At 38.4% G+C, this 23,751-nt stretch overlaps 1 protein-coding gene across 4 annotated transcripts in view; it reads left to right on the forward strand.

Annotated features, from left to right (window-relative positions):
* NRAP (nebulin related anchoring protein) overlaps positions 1–23,751 on the forward strand; it is a 52,808-nt gene that overhangs the window by 24,685 nt on the left and 4,372 nt on the right. For 2 of the 4 annotated variants that reach the window (XM_065638718.1, XM_065638719.1), the window contains exons 21-38: positions 2,083–2,181; positions 4,071–4,175; positions 4,654–4,761; positions 5,332–5,643; positions 6,700–6,804; positions 8,967–9,065; positions 10,896–11,000; positions 11,395–11,502; positions 12,270–12,383; positions 13,803–14,000; positions 15,120–15,224; positions 16,294–16,392; positions 17,175–17,279; positions 17,638–17,745; positions 19,410–19,721; positions 21,371–21,475; positions 22,153–22,251; positions 22,364–22,468. In XM_065638718.1, coding sequence (XP_065494790.1) covers positions 2,083–2,181; positions 4,071–4,175; positions 4,654–4,761; positions 5,332–5,643; positions 6,700–6,804; positions 8,967–9,065; positions 10,896–11,000; positions 11,395–11,502; positions 12,270–12,383; positions 13,803–14,000; positions 15,120–15,224; positions 16,294–16,392; positions 17,175–17,279; positions 17,638–17,745; positions 19,410–19,721; positions 21,371–21,475; positions 22,153–22,251; positions 22,364–22,468 — 2,391 coding nt within the window. The remainder of the gene's footprint in view (positions 1–2,082; positions 2,182–4,070; positions 4,176–4,653; positions 4,762–5,331; positions 5,644–6,699; positions 6,805–8,966; positions 9,066–10,895; positions 11,001–11,394; positions 11,503–12,269; positions 12,384–13,802; positions 14,001–15,119; positions 15,225–16,293; positions 16,393–17,174; positions 17,280–17,637; positions 17,746–19,409; positions 19,722–21,370; positions 21,476–22,152; positions 22,252–22,363; positions 22,469–23,751) is intronic. The other 2 variants (XM_065638721.1, XM_065638720.1) reach the window with 2 other exon arrangements.

Raw genomic sequence — 23,751 nt, forward strand, 5'->3', positions numbered from 1 at the left:
AGAGGTTAAAAATATGTGTTTCCATTATATGATTATCAATTTCTGTCAAGTTTGTGAAGCAGAAGTCTCCATAACTGTGCTTCCTTCTCTTTTCATTCACCTACCCATTTTGCAGAGTAGCACTGAAAAGAATCAGAAATTCCTATGGTACATGCTACACAAAGTGCATAGAGTTTTAAGGAACAGTGCTGAAAAATTAGATATTTGTTAGCCATGTTTGGAAGTTTCCTAGGCTGTCGGTAAAGAAGGGATGTGTTTGTGCTGCTCTTTATTGCTTTCACTTGATTAATTCAGGGTTTTGCGCTACCATTAACCCTATGGAACTCTTCCTCAGCTGTGTAGCTATGATTGAGTTGTCTCACTAGTGCTAGGAAAACTAGAGGACAGGTAGAAGAATAAATTAGGGGAAGTTTGACAAGAAGGATAAAATCCCACTTAGTGTTGGAGGAAGGAACAGAAGCCAGTTAGTTACTGGAGATCACACTCTCTGATACCTTGGGTCTCTGACATGCTCTCAGTACTCCTGCAAGGGGAAAAAATACATCTTAGAAACAAAAGAAGAGCAGCTACTATCAGATCCAGTGTCTTGCTAGGGATAGACTGACATCTGCTGCTGTGGTCTGCTGTAGTAATAATCGCTTCCACAAATATTTAATCCATAATGATCTGCCTTTTCGTTCCAGTGCTGTGTAAGGCCGAGAGATGGCTGACAGTCACTTAAACTGGAGACTGGTGGATATTATTTTAGAGATCTCTATTGCCATACAGAGCCTGGCATTTTGTCATTTCTTTGCAGAATGTCACTACATGGTGTTCCATGCAGTGTGACAAAACATGCTGTTTTTAAACTGCCTCCCTCCCTTCTGGTTCCTAAAATAAATCAGTGAGCACCTCTTTGAAGTGCTGTGTGCTTTTTCAATTTGTGTTTTGTGTTCCCTGAGCAGACCCACAGCGTTAACTGATCTGTTCACCCATCAGTTCAAACAGAAGGATTTCTCTCCTGAAATGCCAGATAATGATAAAATTAATTTATACCTTTTCTAGGTGGAATGCCCCACTTCATAGGCGAACTGTTAGAATACGAATTCCACTAAAGTATCTAAGAAGTGTCTGCCTGGTCTCCTGTGTCGTACTGTGGTCTTGAAACAGGGTGCTGCATTTCCTTGTACTGTCTCAAAGATAGAAAGAGATGCTTAGTTTGCTCTCCAAGGGATGATGCAAAAGGCTCAGGCAATGACATTTGTTCAAAAGAGGCCAGATCCAAAGCCTGATTAAGTCAATGGAAGTTTCCCATTCACTTTGGTGTGCTTCAGATGTAAAGTAAAAAGTAAGATGGACTAAAAGTAAGGGAAGTCTTGTTTACCAAACTAGAAATCTTAGTCTCTATGCAAATTTGTCCGATAAAACAGATTTTATATAAGTACTAGTATCAGAGGATGAATGGAGCACAATGTTTCTTCCCACATCCAAGACTTGAGCCTTGCGGAGGGCTCTCATAGCTCTTGCTCCCAGGAAGGCTTGACTGCACTGTCTGTGCTGAGCTCTACTTTGAAAAGAACTGGGAGATGGTGGGGAATATTTTCAGTTAAAGTTGCTTTCAGGCCACTGAAATTGCTTGTTATCATTTAATTGATAATTTAGAAATATCTTAATAATTTAGAAATATCACAATAACGCACATTCAGTGATTTGAACAACATGGGCATATGCTTGAGAAGTCTCATGTAGGAATATGAGATAGTAATACTGACTCTGTAGCTCATGAGCTCTCTTGGGCCCTGACTTAAGTCATACATAGTTTGTGAAGATACTCATAGTTGGTGTGCAGCCTAGACTTTGTATGATATGTAGCTATTAATGGTACACTGGGCACCAAAGAGTATCTCTGCTTGCCATGTCAGCAGCAATGCATTTGGCAAACTCTGGCACTACTCTCCTCGCCACTGGCGTCCTCCCAGCACATGTGCTAAAATTGTCTTGGGATTCTGGCTCTATCAGTTATGTAGTTTTTGAAAGCACTACATTTTTGGAGAAGGAAAATATTGTAGTAACATTTGTGTAACCTGCTTTAATTTGATCTAGAAAAAGTACAGACAAAAGGCCGATGCTCTGAAGTTTACCAGTGTGGCTGACAGTTCTCAGATCAAACATGCCAAGAAAAGCCAGGAACTACAAAGTGATGTGAGTCTTTGATTGAATTTGTCTCTTTGCAAGTAGTTTAGTCATAATGTGGTCATTCCTGAGATACGTGCAATGGGAGGTGGTGGTGGTGGAAGAGGACCCAGTCATGAAATGTTTCAATATATGAAATCTATTGAGATTTATTTCTGAGGGGTTTTATTTGTTTATTTGATGAATTCTTCCATTGAATTCTCTGAACTAGAACAACAACAAAAAAGCAAACCCCAATACAAATGGAAATAAGCAAGTGAGGCTTCTCACAAATGATGTCAAAAGCCAGAGAGAAATGGGGATGCCTCTACAAGACAGTCCTGGCAGCAAACTTGTGGGTGATGCAGGCTGGATTCAAGCATGGCTGAAAAGCTGCATGAGAGGCTGCCTGAGTATTCCTGAGACATAACTGTCATCTACATGAAAATTGGTTATCCATGAGGTAGTAAAAGTGAGGAAGGAAGCCGGAGGGAAAAGACAGTATTCCCAGCTGATCCTCAGGCAGTGCTTCAAAGCAAGGTGGACATTAGCACAGAGACATATATATGTGTATGTATATATATATATATACACATCCATCCCAGGTTCTGTGTTCCTCTCCCCTGAGGGCCCTATCAGACTACTTAAAGCTATATGAGCCTTTTTAGACCACACGTTCTTCAGCTGTTGCTGTCAAGGTACTTTTAACAAAATTATAAAATAGGCATGTTTTCCCAGACTGGGTGCCTTCAGAATGCTCCCTATTGTTCCTTGGGGCTGGGCAACCCTGGCAGATGGTATTTCAGAACTCCTTGGCAGGACCTAGCTGACAGCAACTCACTTCTAAGTTTCCAAAAGAAGGGGAAGCCATTGTTAAAATTGCTGACCAATTAATTTTGGAACAGTAGTGACTTGCCAAGTTTTTTTAAATTACTTTCAATATGTTGTGACTTGAACTGAAGATACCATCATCTTCTCAGTTGTTATGTGAATGAAGCGTTGTTGCTTCTTGATTGGTCTTTTTCAGGCAGCTACCATGTTTCCTTTTTTTGCTCCTTTTTGTCAATAAAATCCTGGCACTTACTTGGATGAGTTTTGTATGTCTCAAAGTTGACACCAGATTGAATCAGAGGAGAACACTGGTGTCCCATGTACTGGACAATGCTGCCTTTTTGTATGTGTGTTGAAGTCAGAGTAGTAACTATGGATTTAGAGCTTTATAGTAGCGACATTTTTTTTTTCTTTTTCTGTGAGATATGAGAAAAGCAATACTTTGTGAAATGGGACCTCTTTCCGTAGCTTTTTAACAGCTCCTCCAACAGCTTTATGGGCTTCTCACAGGATCACAGAATGGTTGGGAATGGAACAGAGCAGTTCATTTCTCTGTTGACGTTGCCATAGGATATAAAGAGGAGACGTTTGCTACTTGGATCATTAAAAGTCCTTGATATTTTCATTTAAAGTTGGAATGTTAGTCCTCACTGGTGTATTATGTCAGCAATTACATTTAGGTCACAAATTCTCTCTGCAGATTCGATTGGTTAGTTTTCTTCATTTCATGCCTACAATTCACTGTTTCTGTGTCCTATTAAAGACTTTCATTCCACCTAAAATATAGCTGCAGTTTAATATTGGATGAAATATATTCTTGCATACATTTTGTAGTGTGAAAGTATCCTGATATGTACGTTGTTTCACTGCTTCCCTGAAATTTAACCATGAGTAATTTGGTCGACCTGACACTGTGGGCCAGCTTTTAAATTCAGATCTTGCAAAAAAAAGTCATGATGCTAAAGACTAACTCACCAAATAAATTAACCCTAACAAATCCTTGAATATTTGGGGTGTTTAAATCAGTATTCCTTCAACATTAAACATGGACTACTGCTGGTTAACCACGCTTTGCTTTCTGTGGACAGGTCATGTACAGGTCAGGAAAAGAGCAGTTTCTTCACCAGTACACCATCAGCAAAGATGAACCTGTCTTCCTGCTGGCCAAAGCAAATGCTGCCAATATGAGTGAGGTACTGTGTGAGACAGAGGTTGGGTTCCCTCACTCTTGTGAAGAGTTATAGCTCCCGTTGAAATGTTTGTTCTGTAGGTAAAAGTTAGGTTGCTTCTCTGAGAAGGTCCAAATGTCTTAGATGTAAAAACTTTATATCTAAATTTAATTACTTGCTCTCAGTTAAATACTAGTCGTATCTGCTGTTCTGAAGACCCTGTTCTGAGGAAGTCACTCCTGGAGTTTGAAGCTGTGTATTTGCCACATAGTTCTGGATGAGTGGCACATTGACCATTTCATTGGAACCAGTGAGATAGTGGGGCTACAGTATCCACACTTACAGTACCTAAGCAAAGACACCAAGATCTGATGATCCTTAGACATATGGTTGGTGGGCGTGGAGTGTTTGCTGGTCTGATGTTACTTGAGAGCTTTCACTGTGACTATAAAACAAATATATTGATAGTAACAAAGAGGCTGTGTTATTGTCATCTTTTTAGAAACTGTACAAGAGTAGCTGGGAGAGGCAGAAGGAGAAAGGATTTGTGCTTCGTCTGGATGCTTTGTCATTCTTGACAGCTAAGGCAAAGAGGGATCTGGCAAGTGATGTGAGTATGGACTTCATCAGTTTTCTTTATTCTTAGGATAGTCCAGGTTGCTACCAGAGTGTTCGGGATGTGTCACATATGTCTCAGTGCCCTCAGCCAGCCTCACTCGATTCGTGCTAAGCAGCAAAGGAGGAGTCATCTGGATGACTGGTATTCCATAATTAGTCAGAAGGTTTGCTCTGAGCAATTCAGAGTTTTTCCCCACATGCTGACTATGTTTTCCTATTCTCATTTTGACTCAAGGACAAATTTTGGAACTCAAAATGAAGTAGAAATCTCCTCTGAAAAATCATAATTTAATACCCGAAAGAACCTTCCGGCTTCAGTGCCAAAAAGAAAAGATCTCTTATAGCTTTTTGTGAACACATTATTATTGAGAAAGGATCTATTCTTCAAAAACACTTACTAATTTCTAAGGCATTCCAGTTCTCTTTCGGAAATGAACTTCTTACTTGCTTGTATGAAGGACCAAACATGTCACAGCACTGACAGACCGTTGCTTTGCTACCAGCAGATCTGTCAATTTGGCAGCTTAGATGATATACTCATGGTATATTTTTTTCTTCACAGATTAAATATAAGGAAAGTTACGAGAAGATGAAGGGTAAGCTAATTGGAGTAAAGGCTGTGCAGGAGGATTCGCAGTTGGCTCATTCCCTTCAAATGTCAAAGTTGCAGAGTGATCTGGAGTACAAGAAGGGATTTGAGGACATGAAGAATCAGTTCCACATCCCCATGGATATGGTTAACCTTGTCCATGCCAAAAAGGCCCAGAATTTGGCGACAGATAGAGGATACAAGACAGCTCTCCATCACTACACAGCTCTGCCTACTGACATGAAAGTGGCGTGGGCCAAGTGGGCCTATGGATTGCAAAGTGATGTAAGTCCAGAGCTTAATGTATTTTAATACCCTTTAATCCAACCCCTCAGACACTTGGGGATGAGTTTCTTCAGATGTTTATGCTTTTAATGCCGTGACATATTTATGCACCTAATTTTTCAACTATTAAGCAGTTAATATTAAAACAATAAATATGAACCACTTATTTGCTCAAGAGACATATTTAGGGTGTACAGTGGTTTTGAGGAGTGTTACAATCCTGTTTATGAGCATGGCTTCTTCAAAGCCTACTTCAAATGCTAATAAAACACTAGGATTCATATATGATGTACATTTATTATATTTACCTAATGTGCAGGGAGGTTACATAATTTATGGTAATAAAATTGGTAACAAAAATTGATATGGAGACCACGTGCTCAGCTGTAAGCATCAGATGAACTGTCTGATACTGTAAATGGTTACTGTAAGTCAGACCTTCCATTCTGAGGTTTTAAGTCAGAACTTTTCAAGAAGACTAAGATAGATACGTGTACAGGTCTTGTTGAGGTATAGGTGCTAAAACCCTTCTGGCTTCTTTGAGAACCCCAGCCGTAGTGCTTGTATAAGCTTCTGGAATTCGGTAGACTATCGGTAGGAGAGATTTTGTGAAGAAAGTGCTCAGTACTGTACTCTTCTTCCTTAAAGACACATGGAAAAAACAAAACAAAATGCTTTCTCTGCATTATAATAACACGATAGGGGTTGCGAAATGCTAAGTATCATTTTCTTATCATTGCAAATCATTAATGATCTTTTAAAAAGTACACTATGTACAAAAAAATGGAAGTTTTTGCTACATTAGAGTAAAAATTATGAACCACAGTAAGGTGTAGACCAATTTTAAAAATTGCCAAGCCAAGCATATTGCTCAAGTGCTAGTGAGTCCTAATACTTCATTCTGTAATTTTTTTGCTTTCCTTGCAGCTGTGCAATAGTGAATAAAACAAAAGCAGACACTAATTTGACTTGGTTGTTGTTCGTGAGATGTCTGAATCCTTTAATGGTATTTTAAGTATATGAACACCAACAATAGGATTTTTTTTTCTTTGTCAGAACCGATACAGAGCAGATTTGAACTGGATGAAAGGAGTTGGATGGATAGCCACTGGGTCATTAAATGTGGAGCAGGCTAAGAAGGCAGGAGAACTCATTAGTGAGGTGAGATTTCATGACAGCATGTAACAGAATTTGCTGCATAATGTGTGCAAAATGTCTGTATAAAATTAAAATAATTTCCACTCAAAGGGGAAAGAAAAAGGCATACTACATGAAAGCCCTCAAAACCAGGGATGGGACTGGTAATTAGAGAGAAACCAGATACCAAACACGCACCAGTAGGAGTCCATATAGCCTTTGCAAAAACAAAGTAGGTGACAAATGATATTATGAATAATAATGGCAATCAAACAGTGCTCAATTGCTACCCACTAGCCTACCTTTTAATGAAGCAAAACAGGAGAGATGATGAAAAGATGCAGTCATTGCACCCAGAACCTTCTTTTGTCATAGATACATGTTCCTTCTTGCTCCTTTTTCGTATAGAGTCACCTTAGCTATTGAAATTCACATAGATACCTCTGTCTGTAGCTATCTATAGGCCCCCAAGTAGTTTTCATCCTTATTTCTCTCTAAAACCAAAATCACTTGCAGGTAAAGCTGAGCTCTAAAATCCTTTGCGCCAGTTCCATGAGGCCCTCAAAGGAGGCTGTGGTGGAAGTGGTTAAAAGTTCCATAGTACTCTGTTTCTATTGTTTCAGGAGGAGTCTTACTGGCCAAATCTGCTGCAGTAAGAGACTGAATCCTGTGATTTTTTTAAGATAGCCACTGGTGATGCAGGAATCACCTGTTAATTCACTCAATGAGAATAACAGCATTAACCACTGGTGTAGTATCTCAGAAAAATACAGTCATCCTTTCACATCTGCCTGATTGCTAACACTATTTTCTCCCGTGTAATCATCTACAATGAAGAAAGATATTTTTTTTAGGCACCATAACTAGCTCCTCAGCTAGTGTAAAGTAAGGTAACTTCATAAAAGCTGGTACAGCAATGCTGGCTGGAGTAGTAACTGTGAATCTTTATGGGTATACCATTTTGAAAACTGCCAAGTAGAAATTTGACCTGCTAGGTTGCTCATCTCAACTGTTTTGTGAGTACTAAGTAACTTTACGTGGCTATGAGCCTCCTCCCTTCTTACATATACACAGTCTCTAGCCCTTGTAATATTGGTAAAAAACAATTGCCAGAATATAATTTCTAGGAATTTTATGTAGAGATGTTCTGGTTGACTCTTATTTTTCTCTTCAGCTGATCAGGACAAAGCATAAACCGTTTTTGTCTCTAGTTAAACTTAGTGAGATTGCTCATTTTTAAGGGATTTCTTTCTGAAACCAAAACATTGCTCATAAGCTTGTAATACCCTAAAAGAGTTGATGTGTTTTACATTGATGTTTTGAGTCCCCAAAGAATCAAGATGTTGCCTCAAATAAACTTCTGTGTATCACAGCTCAATTTAAAGGAGAATGACATGCCTTTAGACTCGAACACTGAGATAGAAACAATTTCCAGAAGAGCCAAGAACATGCTTATTGACTTGGGAGTTGATCACAGGCACCGGGAAAATTTAGTGTGCACTATCTGGAGGAGATATAAGAGTATTGATGGGTATAGGACAACTCATGCAGCAGGAGAAGCTTTTAGTGACCTGGCCTTATGGAAAAAATATCATTTTGCCATCAAACAGCCTTCATTTTAATTATGTATATATAACAAGAACTCTCAGAAGCTACTATGGGTCCTTTCAAGCAAGCAGAATTAATATAATTATCTAGAAAATATACCACAACAATTAGGCACAGCTTTAATGACTGCACAGATTTGCTATAGGTGTTAGGAGGAAACCTAAACCCTGAAACAATAAGTTAAATGGTTGCCATTATTAACACACTAGAATTTTATATAATTTCTTGCTTAAAGAAGTATGAATAAAAATATACTCATTCATACTGTACTTGAAGTAATCTGGAAAAAGATTTTTTTAAAATCCCGAGTTCTGGAGTATTTATGTAGGCAGAATCTGATTTTGAAATGTTTCCCTTATATTTAGGGAGAAATATTTTAATATTAATCAGCAAAAGGTTATTGTTAAATTGAAACAAATATTAATCTGAGAGTACCTAGGACATAAAGATGAGGAAAGAGGAATAATAATTATGTTCACAAATTCACTCTAATCTCCAGCAACCTATGATTTTTCTCTTTCAAATAGCATGAAAGAGCAGCACAAAATTCACAGCTTTGATCTTTTTCTGCTCAACAGAAGAAGTACCGTCAGCATCCATATGCTTTGAAGTTTACCAGTATTAAAGACACTCCTGAGATGATCCAGGCTAGAATTAGTTATAACCAGGCTGTGGATGTAAGTTATAATGTATATACATTATGATTATAAGAGTGGTATCCTCTTTGAACGACCTGATTGAAGCACTGGCTTTCTCTCTCTTTCTTTCTCTGAGATTATCCTTGGGAACCATGAAACTTTGTGTTCTGGTGTGGTGCATCTCACAAAGAGCATGTTTCTAACTTGGAATGAGAAGTCATAGGGATCCCACTGAAGTGAATGGGAGTTTCATGCCAAAAGGGCCTTCTGCCTGATTTTTTTTTTCAGAAGTAAAATTTAGGAGTAAGACTGACCTTTGCCCTTTAGAGACGTTTGGCCTTTTGAGATTCATTGAGGAAGAACACATTTGGGGTTCTTTCTCCTTTTCAAACAGATCTTTCAAATTTCAGTTTCTGCATGTTCTTTGGAAACAAAATGTAAGGCAGCATGACAAGGAAGAAAAAATAAATTATTTCAAGCTGTCATCCTGCTGAGAGAGAAATCCAGGAGGGGAAACCTTAAAGGGAAGAATTGAGGCTGTTTGGTGTTTAAACATGTTTATTTTTAATAGAAGAGCGATTTAAAAATATTGTAGACTTAACTGGGATAATACAGAAGTGAATAATAAGCAAAAGTCACTCAAAAAAGACAAGTTTCAAACATGAGAGGATGTTTTATGGTGAAAATAGATATTTTTAAAGTGAAGAAGAAGATGAAAGACACTGTGTAAAACACATGCTATTGTAATACTTATAGTGTCTATGTCTTTGGTTTAATTAATAAGATCCAAAAGGCTGACATCTCAGGCAGGATAAATATAAGTCATTTTGTTCCGCTGAGCCACAGTCAAAGTCAGTCTGCTGCTCTACTTCTTCACGTGTGGAGCTCTCATTAATTTTTCTCTCATGGAGCTGCAGTAGAAGTGGACCTACTTGCTAAAGAAGGTGGCTGCAGGGTGAAATGGAGAGGTTTGTTCTGGAGGGTCTCAAACCCTCACACAGAAATAAGAACCTGGGAAAGGCAAGTGAGGCAGTCAAGATGTGGGTCATATTTAAGGCCAAAAAAACCAGCGGCAATCCATACTCATCTGAAAATGATGGTGTCAATGTAAGAAGAAACTATAATAAAATAGGAAAGAAAGATAATGTGGAGGAGGTGAACTCTGCATGGCCGTTGTAGGGGAAGTTCCGGTTAACTGTGTAGGACTCCTCTTATGTGTCTGCAGACACTCAAATGTCAGCTAGTCCTGGGCCAACCCTATGTTCTTCCTCCAAGGACTGAGATGAGTAACCCACATAGACACCTATTTTATGATGTGATCAGCCACCTTCTGAGTTTTTTTAATCTCTTGCCATTGACTGTTGAGCAGCCCTTTTCAACTAGCTCTGGAAACAAATTTGAAGTAATTGCGCAGATAATTGTCATCGTATTTGTCTGCTAAAAATTAACAACTTTGGAAAGATGTGTTTGGGAACTTCAGCTCCCCAGATTTCTGTGGAATTTAGAAGTGCTGTTGGGCCATCATGGCTGCACATCCTTAATAAATGCTGTTTATTCTCCCTTTCCCTATTCACATATGTTGGAAGTCTTATCAAATGAATATTCAAATATCTGAATTTTCATATACATTGACTTATACACTCAAAACTTCAAGGAGTTCCTCTCAAGCATGCTCTAATTGATAGGTGCATTAGACTCCCAAAGCTTTTTAATACTTTTTGACTGATGCAATTGCGTGCCTTTATTAATGCTTCTGTCACTTTTCTGTAGTCTTTGCTTTTCATAAAACTTATTTGTTAATGCTTTTGTCTAAGCTACTGATTGAATGTATAGTGAGTACTTGCTTCTGAAATTCATCTCTTTTTGCAGAGGCTCTACAGGGAGCATGGTGAGAGTGTAAAGCATCAGTATACACCAACGACAGATCTTCCTGAAATCCTTCAGGCCAAATTAAATGCTATGAATATCAGTGAGGTATGAATCTGACCTTTAATATTTTAAGGGAAAGTTAAAATGTTGATAGTGCTTTGCTGTTTGTCCTACACAGGCAATCATAGTAAATTTCTCTCCTTTCCAAAGTATACAAACATTCTATGGTCTAAATATTTCTGAAGTAATATGAGAAAACAATCTTCTTATTAAACTTATCCTAAGTTAGGAAGATTAAGAATGAACAAACAAACACATTTTTATAATGGACATTTGTAATGTGATTTTTCCTGTTGTGTGATGATAGTTTCATTTATGTTAGCCTTTTAAGTTAGAATACAATGAAACTAGTGTGGTAACATTGCTAGGATAGCAAAAAGGCTGCAGTGTCAACCCTCTGAACAGCAACTTTGCTTCATTCCTCCTCCATATTTCCTAGATTCGCTATAAGGAGTCCTGGGGAAAGATGAAAGATGGTGGCTATCAACTGAAACTAGATGCCATTCCCTTCCAGGCTGCAAAGGCTTCGGGTGAAATCATAAGTGATGTATGTCAACTTACTGCTGATATTGTCCAGTAGGATATGTCAGTCACTCCAGACTGTTTCTGCTCTGCTGAGTGACTCTTGATGGAAAGAGCATGTCCAGCTAACTCTACGTCTGGGAAACATCTGACCTCAATCTAGTTAGTTGTACTTTTGGAGGTGCAGACACAATAATGTGTTATTGGTAACTAAGCAAAGGAGGGTTTGTGAAAACAAACACCCGTTAGCAAAGCTGACCAACTTCCCTGCTGTAGTGACTGGGCGATCACAGAGACTGTTCAGGGGCTGTCACCCACTGTTAGCTGGGCAAGTTTTGGAAGAGAGAGCTTACTAAGGAAGCTCTACCCTTCAGGGTTTGTCTTGGGTGTCCTTTACAGGTTGTGAAGATATACAGATTAATTTCAAATGTAGGAGACAGCTAGAGAGCTGAGGTAAAGAGGCTCCTTAGAGGTTGATTCTGAGCACCTGCACCAAGTTCTTGTCTTCCACCATCTGTGTAATAGTGGGTAACTAACCCAAGCTATTTGTAAGTGTTCATTGGTGCATTTTTTTTCCTCTAAATAGGATAAAATTATAAAATGTTTGCACAGGTGAGGTCTTCCTAGCATCCACTAAATGTTCATTCAGATTTATTAGCATACTGTGTATAGCCAGAATTTATTGTCCATCGTTCTCTTTCAGTAACATGAAAATCCTTTTATTGAAGTTTTAACAATCTGACTAATACTTACTTCACTTCTATCCACATTTCTGTTGTTGTTCCTTTTTAGCACAAGTATAAGGAGGCATTTCAGAAAATGAAAGGACAGATGGTTGGCTCATGTGGCCTGGATGGTGATATTCATATTGCTCATTCAGTCCATGCAGCTTCGCTACAGAGTGATGTAAGTACAAGCAAGAAGATGGGGGCATTTTGGACCTGGTTTCCTAACAGTGAGTAGTTCCTTATGGAAGATGCACTTAGCTGTGGACTAGCTGTGGAATAGCTTACTGTATAAAACTTAGGGCTTTCTCTCCCACTTTCCAGATATTTTGATATAATCATGATATTCTTACCATTTCTTTACATTATTTACACTTACTATTATTTGGCAATAAAAGAAGACTGTGCATTCTTGCACAATCCCCTGCTGCAGCCACTGTTGCCTAGCACAGAACATCTTAGTCTGTAAAAGTATCACTCAGAGGCAGGTCAAATTGTGAATTAGTAGTGGTCTTTGTACAGAACTAAATTAAATTTGATAGAGGTACAAAGTTGTTTGGCGATTATTTTCAATTTACAGTATTCCTGAAAGACTAAAGGATGAATGAGTTTATGGATGTTTTTGTTGTGGAATGGTTCCCACTCGGTCTTGGGAATCACGTCGTTTGTTCATTGTCTATAAGAATTGTAGCTATTCAGCACATTTTGAACACTGTGGCTTGATCCAGAAAGCAGTCAAATATTTCTCTGAATTCAAGCACAGAAGTAATCTAAGAACTATTTCTCTTCTTACCAAAACTGTCTCTAGTGAGCCTGATTGTGGATATAGATGGGAGAGTGTTCATGGATTTCAGTGAGTGCTGGGCTTGTCCTGGGCTTCTCCCTTGTGTGATGGTAGGCTTAGACATACAGGTAACAGTAAGGGTCTGAAGAATTCATCCATCTGTCAGCTTACTCTAAGTCAGTTTCATGATCATCAATAACTCTGGATGTTCATTATCTGGATGAACAGCCTGAACATCTCAAATTTGCATAATCTGATAGGGAAATGTCATTAAAAAAAAAATCTTTGGAGATTTCCATGGCTTTCTTTTCCCAGACAGAGACAAGAAGTGAAAAAAAAAAAACCGCAACACTAAAAATAACATTTAAAACTATGAAGGGAAACTGGCAAAATTAATAGAGACTAACAAATATTTTGAGCGAGAATTTGTACTAATTCTAGTATAAATATAGCTTTTTGCATTTTGTCCTCAGCAAGTAGCTTCACCTTTTTGCCGTGCTTTCTAGAAATGCAGTGAATTAAGAATTCATTAATCAGTTTGATTTTATAGATTCAACATATCCAGTTTTAACAAAAATAAAAATTATAAATAATATCTCAGCTTAATTGGATGTTGGATGAAGAATAAGCTGCCACATCTTCTAATTATAAGTATTGATCATTCACAGTATAGTTAAACAAGTTAGGGAACTTACTTTTAAAAAGAATAATTTACACCGGAAACTGGAAGAAATATGGAGAATGTCTCTTCTGATCAAAACCTGAATTCGTATTACCATGTTGTGATATCTGTGTGATCTGTTTTTAATTTGATAGGTGAAATACAAGCAGGGTTTTGAGGAAACAAAGAGTCACTTCCACCTGCCACTGGATATGATAAACCTGGTACATGCCAGGAGAGCCCAGTCTTTGGTCAGTGAACAAGAATACAGACAGCTGCTCCACCAGTACACTTCTTTGACTGATGATGTGAGATTGCGGTGTGCCAAGAACGCGTACAAACTACAGAGTGAGGTAACTGCAAAATGTCCCAGCAATGTTTCCCTGTTGGGTCTGATGCAAGATAGTTCTGTTCCAAATCATGCCAGCTGACCATATGTATTTGAGCAGCGGCTGAGGGATAAACAAGGGCTCTTCCCCCTTGATTGCATTCAGAAATGAGACATTTGTCTTACTGGGCAGTTGTACAACATGTGTGAGCACACTATACCAAAAGATAAGTAGTCTTTGATGATCGGGCAGAGAAGTGTTTGCAGATGAGGATGATGGCACTGTTAGTGAAATACTCTTTTTAAGATCTTGCTAATCATCCAGACTGTTTATCAACTGGTATTTGAGTTGTTTTGCACCTGGGTGAAATTCATGTGTACTTCCACAAGAAGTTTATTAAAAATCTGATTTATAAGAGACTTATAAACTCTGGCCCAAGACATAAACACTGAAATTCTAGGAAGGATGAGTTTAGCTCCCTACGTAAACATGAGTAAAAGTAACTGGATAATGCCTTACAAATTCAACATTAGGATGTGTCTGTAGGCAGAGCCTTAAGCAAAGGGGTTTTAATAGATTACGTTGCCTCCAGAGACCGTGGGAGGGGCTGTACCTTAAAAACATGTCTGGCCCCAAAATGCTACTGTATATCACTTGAGCTCTTTCAGCCAACAGTCTTAAAGCTGGCAAACTGTGTTCAAACAAGTGTAAAAATCAGCTGCCAGATAAAAATTTACCTACTTTTATTTTAAAATATTTTCATACACTTTTCTAAGCTACATATATATTTTATATATGTTTCTAAATTACTATATAGTTATGTATTATATGTGAAGAAAATTCATGTATCTAGGAAATGCTTTTTCAAGGTTACAGATGGAAATTAGGAGTCCAAGTATCATTCGGTGTTCATGGGACTTAGTGCTCCTTGGAATCTTGCATCTGTACTGTAGATTGGTCAGGGCTGTTTGCACATGAACACACACATAAACACAAGAATGTGGGGTACCATATATGAGGTCTCTGTGGTAGATACTAATTTTAATGGATTTATTGGAATACCGTTATTGTGTGGTTTTGGATGAATAAATATAGGGTGTCTCAAATGCAAACTTGTAATTACTTCTGCTTGGTTTTCCTTAGAATTTATACCGATCTGACATGAACTTTATGCGAGGGGTTGGATGTATTACTGCAGGGGCCCTAGAGATTGAAGGAAGGAAGAAAGCTTCTGAACTCATCAGTGAGGTAACAAAAGAGGGTTTTGATTTCTCCACTACAAACAAGAGTATGCCAGGTGTCTTTCCATTAAACTGGGCTGGCAAAGTGACTCACTGGATAACGCTGGGCTCCCTCCCCTTGTGTTTGATCATTCCATTCATCTCCTAACTGCAAATGGATGAACCTGATGGAGTTCAAGGTTTTTCAGACTTTGCTAACTGTTTTTGGCAATCTTTTCTCCTGTGTTTCAGACCCAGGAGGTTGTATTTTATGTTATTTATTTTAGATTTTAAATGATTTTTTTTTTCAGCTAAGAATAAGGCTATGCCTATCTCTAATAAGTACCTTGTACTGTTTCTCCAAAATTAAACTGACCTGCAGAATGCTCAGTACATTACCCTGTTCTCAGCTCTGCTCCTGCTTCACAGTCTTCATCTATTTTTCACTTGCTGGTATTATTTTTCCCCCTGTGTAACTGGATTTTTATTTCCTTTATCATGTTCGCTTCTTACAGTCTCTCCTAGTTTCAAATCTATTGCCCATAATGACACAGATAGTTTCAAATCTATTGCTCATATTGACGTAGATGTGAAATTAAGAAAAAAAGAGTACTCTTCGTAGTTGCGCTCTCATGGATGGAACCCCGCTTGCAGTGATCTTGCAGTTATTTTGTTCACAGTTCTGATAAAGGACCACAGGCCAGGTGGAATCTCATTTTTCTCACAAAAAATTACAGCGGGCTTGTGCGGCACCTTCTATCTGGATTGGGTTGCCTTTGCTGTAATTCCACTAGCCAGGGTTAATGACACCAAAGACAGAATGAATTCAGCATGGCAGCACGTTTTTGGGGTTTTTTGTTTTGTTTTGTTTTTACACCTATTTCCTATTTTACTTTTAATTTCCCCTGTGAGTCTTGATTACACCAAATTCAGAGTAGCAAAAGGTAAATTAGTCTAATGGTCAATAGACACATACCCTTTGCAAAGTAGAGTTTTAAGCACAAGCAGCACTACTGGACCACTGGTATTGGAAAAAGTCCCTTATCTGACAAGACAATTTAATGATTCTGTTCATTTTTCTTTGTGTGTGAACTCAGAGTAAATATCGTCAGCAGCCACATTCCTTCAAGTACACATCGGTGACAGACTCTCCTGGCCTCCTTCATGCAAAATTCAGCAATATGATTGCTAATGAGGTAGGCTCTCCTAACGGGAATCAGAAAATATGCTTTTCAAAATGCAGCAAGCTAGGGATGGAGAAGTGGGAAAGAGACAAACCTGTTCTGAAGGCAAAATGCATCGAAGAGAAAGCGAGCATCACTGATTCGTGCTTTTTCACAGTTAGATCACATTTTATTATTTCCAAACATTTAATATAATTTTCAATTCAATTGCTTTTAAAAAGCTTAAGTAGTACCCATACAATAGGGTCCAGTTACCAGGTTTTTATGTGAAACAGAGCCTCAAAAGATCAAGTCTGTGAGGTGTTCTTGAGGGAGCTCATTTGTGTAGTATGGTCCACTTTAGAGGGCTCCTAAACAAAGAATCACTTTTCTAATTTTCAAAAAAATAGGACAAAACCCATAGAAAATTATCAAAATCATCTTTAATAACAGGAAGAAATATGCAAGCTAGAAAATATGGCCAGTCTAACCAGAAACGCCTGCCCTTTTATTTAATACACATTCATGATGCCCTTAATGTTCCTAGGTCTACTCTTGGCCTGCTGGGAACGTAACAATGCAGGGCTAAGAATGTAGTGGGTTGGCATCATGATATATGTATAAAAATTAATGTAAAAGTTTTTTATGCCCAGAAAGAAACCTCATGCAATTGCAATTGCAATGATATATTCTTAGCTGTTTTTTGTGCTGGCTGACTATAGTTGTCGTAAGCATGAACAACTAAAGTACTGCCGTTGTATTATTGAAACAATAGAGAAGGTTAATTGCAATTGTCTTGTTGATCTCTTTCCTAGCGTCTGTATAAAGCTGCGGGAGAGGACATTCAGCATCACTATACACCAACGCTGGGTCTGCCTGAGTTTACACGGGCAAGAATAAATGCAGCCAACCTCAGTGATGTAAGATTTTTTTTTCTCAATTTCTTATGCTTATTTGAGTGAAGGATGAATTGTGCGGTGGCAAGGAAGATGCATAAGTAGAGGACTTTTAAGATCTATTTATGCTTTCCTTGATTTGATTACAATGATATTTATCTCCATTAGCATATATATGGTTGTGAGTAAATTAGATCTACATAAAAAATGAGACATGTTTTGTCTGAGTTAGTAGGCTTTCCCAAAGATAATTTTAAAAAATCTTTTGATTATGAAGAATGAGACTGTAACGCAGAATAACAAATGAAAGAGGGTTCCTTTGTTTGTTCCTTTGTGCATTTAAAAGTAAAACAGCAATCTACATGTGCCTTTCCTACTTTAGGCAAAATACAGAGAATCTTGGCATAATCTACGTGCTCAAGGCTACAAGCTGACAATGGAAGCACTCCCGTTCCAGACTGCCAGGGCCTCCAGAGAAATTGCCAGTGATGTGAGTTGAATGATTCAACCTTCCTTCTTGCCTAATTTCTGTTAACTTCATGTAATACAATGTCTAAAGCAGGTTTTACTGAATTAAAGCAACTCCATAACCATGTGAGACAAGTGTGAGACAGAATATATTACTTATGAATGAGGTTCTTTGTGTGAATTAAAAAAAAAAAAAGAGAAGAGTAAGAATCACTGCTAATCGGGAACCAAGCTCTGTTAAACATCTTCCAGTGGGAAATAGCTGGTGAATTTCAGTATTTGCAGACAGGCAAATCAGAGGGATTCTCTTCCTTTCCAGACTTTCAGCTCCTCATATTATAAAGTGCCCGCTAATTCTGTCCACCTTGCTTTGAGCTGATTTTTGGAAGTGCTTAGTGCCCTGAGTTGAAAAGAAGTCAGAAGAAGCTGAGTGTTCTTTGTATCTCTGAAAATCAGGACCTGCCTGTCTGGTTAGGGAGTGAAAATCAGTGGATGCTCCTGTAAATATGTGTCCCCTTAATTTCTGAAACAGAGGAAACAAATCTTCTTATATTTAAAATTATCTTCTTGTCTGGATCGTTGTTTGCAAAACACTCAGACATGGTGGTATCCATTTCTCAGAAAGCCCAAGTTCATCCCTTTCTCACAAGAAATTGAATAGATTCTAGGAAAAACTGACAATTAAGCTAAATTTAGTTTAAAAAGTCTTTATTTTGGGCAACATTTAGTTGCATATTTTATCTCTAATGTGATAAAATATGAATATATTTCATGTGTATTTGTTTTATGAAGTGACTATCTGTAGCTGTAATTTATAATATACACTTAACCATATTTTGCAGAGTGCTTTTGGTTACAGCTTCAGATCTGCTCTAAAGGGTACAAGTCCATAATAGAATTACATCCACTTACAACAGATCTGAATTTGGCCCTTCATCTTGGAAGCACTTTATAAACATTAGCTACTGTAATTTAATCCCCACAAGTCTCTTGTGTGGTAGATAAGTGTTATTATCCCATTTCAACTACATTATGAACTCTTCAGGGCCCAGGCCTTCCCTTTAAAGTTCCAAGCACCCTGTTGATGCTGTATAAATAATCATTATCATCATCATCATCACTATTTCAGAGAGAGGATAAATGCAAGATCATAGGGAGAGTCATAGTCCCAGCTAAAATGAGAATGAGGGGTTGCTGGTGCTTATTCTTGTCCTCAGACCACCATCTTAGGCTTCTCAACATAGTTATTGATCCAGGAAAACTGAATTTACTCTTTAAAAGAGCTGGGTGGCATTTGCAAATCTGAAGGCTACAGAGTGCATGATGTTTCTCTCTTGTATAGATTTTTTTCTTGTGTCTTTTGTTTGTTTCTCTTACGTTCTAATTCCTAGTGATAAGAATAAAATTCTATGAGAGATGATGAAAGTACATGATCTGAGGTTAAACATGATCAATGCTTCGGGAATATTCAGATAATATATTGAGATGCACTTAACTTTAATGTTGCAACTACTGTGGTATTTAAATTTGAGAGCAATGAGAGATTCAATTATTTTCTAGTCCTGCGTACCTTGGCTGTTTTTACAGAAGGCACAGGTGTTCCAGTGACTTTTCCTAAGCTAGTAAGCTAGAGTATCCAGTCTAAGTTTTGCACTTTTTCACTTTTATCATTTTATTATTTTATAGTACAAATATAAACACAACTTTGTGATGGAGAGAGGAAGGCACATTGGGGCCAGAAGTGTTCTGGATGACACCAGGTTGCTGCATTGTGTGCATGCTGCCAAATTACAGAGTGAACAGGAGTATAAGAAGGGATCCCAAGAAGTGTGGTCTCAGTACCATCTGCCCATGGACATGGTGAATCTTGTCCATGCCAGGAAAGCCCAGGCCTTAGCAAGTGATCAAGATTACAGAAAGAGACTCCATGAATTTACAGCACTCCCGGAAGACATGAAGATGAAGTGGGCCAAAAGAGCCCACATGCTACAGAGTGAGGTAAGGACTTGCCTTCTGTTAACAGCAAATTGAATTTAGCAATAACAAAGCTTTGACTGACTGGCACAAATTGTATATTGACATTGGGCAGTGTTTTTTGAAAGGGCATTTATAAACTTAGGTATAGGTAGCAGCAAGATATCTGATTGCTTCTCACATATGGAATATATGTGAATTGGAGGTTCTCGTGTTGTACACCTGACAGAAAATCACTGTGGTCCATGTTATTTATTCTAGAGCTGAGGAATATTCACAATCATCTGTACGTGTTTTCAAATAGACATAGATGTTGAGCACATGCATGAAAGCTGCATGGGTGCAGGCAGCTGTATTTGGATAGTTTATGGTAAAGTGTAGCTGGTCTGTAGCAGGAAGCTCTGTTTGGATGTTTTTTGTTTTGCGAAAAAAGAGACTGAATGATTCAGCAGGAAAGTGAAAAAGTTTGTTCAGGAAGTTATGCTACCTCTTTATAGGTCTTCAGAGAGCTGATTATCTGCTGAGCTCAGGAGTTTATTGCGAGACATAGCAATGGGACATTTGTTGGATTCAGTCAGATCTGATGAGCAGAGATTAACACATATTCCAGCTATAAAAGTCAGTGGCAATCAAAGCACCAGAGAGCTTGTATCTTTCTTTCTTACTCAATGTACTTGCTACCTGGTATCCCAGATGTGCTCTTTGTTGCCAGAACTTTCTGGAGATATTCTTGGGATGGTATAGGAGCTGTTGCTAGATGCAGTTCTTTGCCTTTCCAACTCCCTGCCTTCCTTTGTAAGGGCTAACGGATGGCATACAGGTAGGTAGATCCAGGAAGGCAGGATTTTTTACTATTTGGTGATGTGAGGTGGTGGCTCGCGTGATGGGAGAGTGACATTTCCAGGGACTTAGTCCTTAGACCGTAACAGCATGCACTTTGGAGCTTACCTACAAAGGGACAGGGTAGGAGATGAGTGAGAACCTCAACACTTGGCTTTTTGCCTTTAGACCCCACAGGTTAAGTATCCTGAGAAACTACGAAAGTGGTTTTATCTGCTACCCTCACTATCTAGTAGCTTGTGCTACCTGGCTGTTATGTCCTTTTGCATATAGGGGAAAAAAAAGACCCTGAAAAAATGGATGATTGGATTAAAGTCATAGAGTGAGCCACTGTCACTCTGAAGGAGAAGTCAGAATTGTTGGGATTTGGGCTATTTACTGGCTTTCACTTTTTATTGGGTCTGCCTTGTTTTCTTTACTGGATTAGGAGGCAGAGTAAGCTTTTAATGTGAGTAAAGAAAGAGTAATGTGTCCTCCTAGAAATGGGGTTAATGAAGAAGCGTGCACCAGATAAAATAATTAGTATTCGTGACTTGAACTCACCTCAGAAAATTATTTCAAAAGGGGTTCTTTTACACCCAGTACAAACAGGTTATTACTTACTGCTTTGAGTCATACTAATTCACTCGTGGGGCCTTCTCTTGTAACTTGCATATGATACATTATTTAATTCCTAGTGGAATGAACAAATGCAAACAGTTTGGCTTTACGATATGATACGTGCATGGCAAATGAAAAACCTCAAAATGTTAATATGAATCAGGGAGTCCTTTTAAAAAACCTTAATAGCTGTGGATATAAAACTGATAGCTAACGATTTTCATTTTTAACAGCATCGCTATAAATCAGACCTGAACTTCATGAAAGGAGTTGGTTGGATGGCTCTGAGATCTCCGCAGATAGAAAGTGTAAAAAAGGCTGGAGAGCTCATCAGCGAGGTAACTGATAAATCTTTCATGGAGTAGCACATCTGTAGGAATTGTTTACCATCAAGACTCCTCGTTACATGACACTTACGAATGTAGCTTATCATTTCCTTTTGATGTGGGAGCCTGTTTATACAAGGTGTAAGTTACCAAGAAGCAGTATGGGAGATGCAAGTCCACTGTGTGACACCTGCTGAATATTTTCCATTCCAAATGAAACACAAGAGTATAAACAAAACATGTAGCAATAAATAAATGCAGTAAACTCCATTATGAATTTCTAAGCAGGTGGTTATGGAAGTGATATACAAAGATACAACATTGACAACCACACTGAAGGGGCATTTTCCTGCTCAATATCATACATTAATGGAGAAAAATTATAAGCTGTCAAAAGTGTAGTGTTCAAAAGCTTTTTACATGTGAATTTTCAGTGGGAAGTCCTTCTTGCACACACACAAACCCAGAAGTTTAGTGCCTGGGCACTGCAGCAATGATGCAGCAGCATCCCTGTTCCCTAGCTGAAAGGGCAACAGAGACTTAAGCAAAAGAGTATGTTTTTAATACTGCGGAAGGTGGCTTTTATGTTTTACTGTAGTTATCACACTCTTCGAATTGTGATATATCATTAACAGAAACATCCTGTGGTTTTTTTTCGTTTATTTTTGTTGCATCTCTCCCCATCTCAGATAAAGTACCGTCAGAAGCCAGAAAGTTTGAAGTTCACTGCCGTGGTTGACTCTCCAGATTTGATTCATGCTAAAAACAGCTACCTCCAGTGCAGTGACGTAGGTTTCATTTTACTATAAGTGACATTAACTTATAGTTGTACTATAATGCATAAAAGAATTGATCTCAACATTGCTTCCAGTATCAGTATCATAACTTTCAACTCCACAGAGACTGTACAAGGCTGGAGACTCCGAAGCCAGACACAGGTACACCTTGCCTCCTGATCATCCGGATTTTATCCGAGCCCGCCAGAATGCATTTCTCATCAGTGATGTAAGTTAGCCTTTTACTTTGGGGAGTTGACTTGGTAACTGTCATCAAGGAAAACAAACTTGCTCGGGAATTAAAAATTTTCATGTATATGCAGAAGCCGGGTTCTCTGCGCCTGACCAAAACTGGAAAAGCCAGAGGCTGTGGACAGCCAAAATGTTGCTAGGTTTGGGCTGGAGGGATCAAGAAAAGTCTGTTGATTTTTCTTTTGAGATTCGGTTCTACTTTCTATGGCAGGAAGCTATTAAGGATTTCAGTCCTTCAGTATAGGTACAGTTAGTTACAAGTTTAAGTATTTTTACTTTTGTTTGGGTGAGGAGAAGGGGGAATCCTCTTTCCTTGACTATATAATCTACCGTCATGAAGGTGCAACACTGTGTTGAACTGATCTCTTAGGCACAGTTCATCAACCTGAATGCAACTGAATCAGTGAGTGGAATTAGTTTAAAGGGATTTTGTTTCCCCATTCTCCCAGACAGAGGCACTGATTCTATTCCTAATGTACTGTTCCCTGATTAAATAGCTATTGTCCTTAACTGTAGGGTCAGAGTCACCTTAGTTTGTAAGAAGCTTTGAGTTGCTTGTTTGGTGATAGGTGCTCTGTAGGTGAAAAAACCAACTAAGATTTATATTCTTTGAAGTGACAGAGGAAAAGGTAAAAAAGCAAAGGAGTGATCGCACACAAATGAAAGATCAGACCTAGGCCTGTTCGCAGGATGTATAGTAGTGCTTGCATTGCTTCTACCCCAGCTGTGTTGCAGGATTTCTGACATCTCAGTTTACCTTCTAATTAAGCACCACCTAGCACTAGATTCACCAGTAAAACAGAAGAGGATCTTTTGAACTATGAAATGGATTTCGTGCTTGTCTTCATATGGTTACAAACCCCAGAAAGGGTGAATCAAAGTCTTACAGAAAGCAAAGGAATAAAATTGGGAAGAGACAGCCGAAAGTGTCAGCTAAGATACCATGGCTGTGTAGCAGGACCTGCAGACTGGTAGCTGTTTTAAGAAAGCTACTAATGGAAGAAGAACCAAATCTAGCGCAATTTCTGTTCAGGATGTAAATGTATTTCACATCCTCAAAGTCACATTAAATATGTTAGAACTGGCTGTTATTCCATATGAGTTAATGAAGCCACATGTGGCTGGGGATAGAGACAGGGATCATTTGAAAGGCTTGAAATAACTGTTATTGAAATTATGATGCCATGAAACCCAAGACACTGCAAGTAGATGCATCAAAAGAGAGAATAAGGGCAATATCAATGCAATATTGATGTGACT

Source organism: Caloenas nicobarica, chromosome 7 (assembly GCF_036013445.1).
Source record: "Caloenas nicobarica isolate bCalNic1 chromosome 7, bCalNic1.hap1, whole genome shotgun sequence".
NCBI classification, from domain to species: Eukaryota; Metazoa; Chordata; class Aves; order Columbiformes; family Columbidae; genus Caloenas; species Caloenas nicobarica.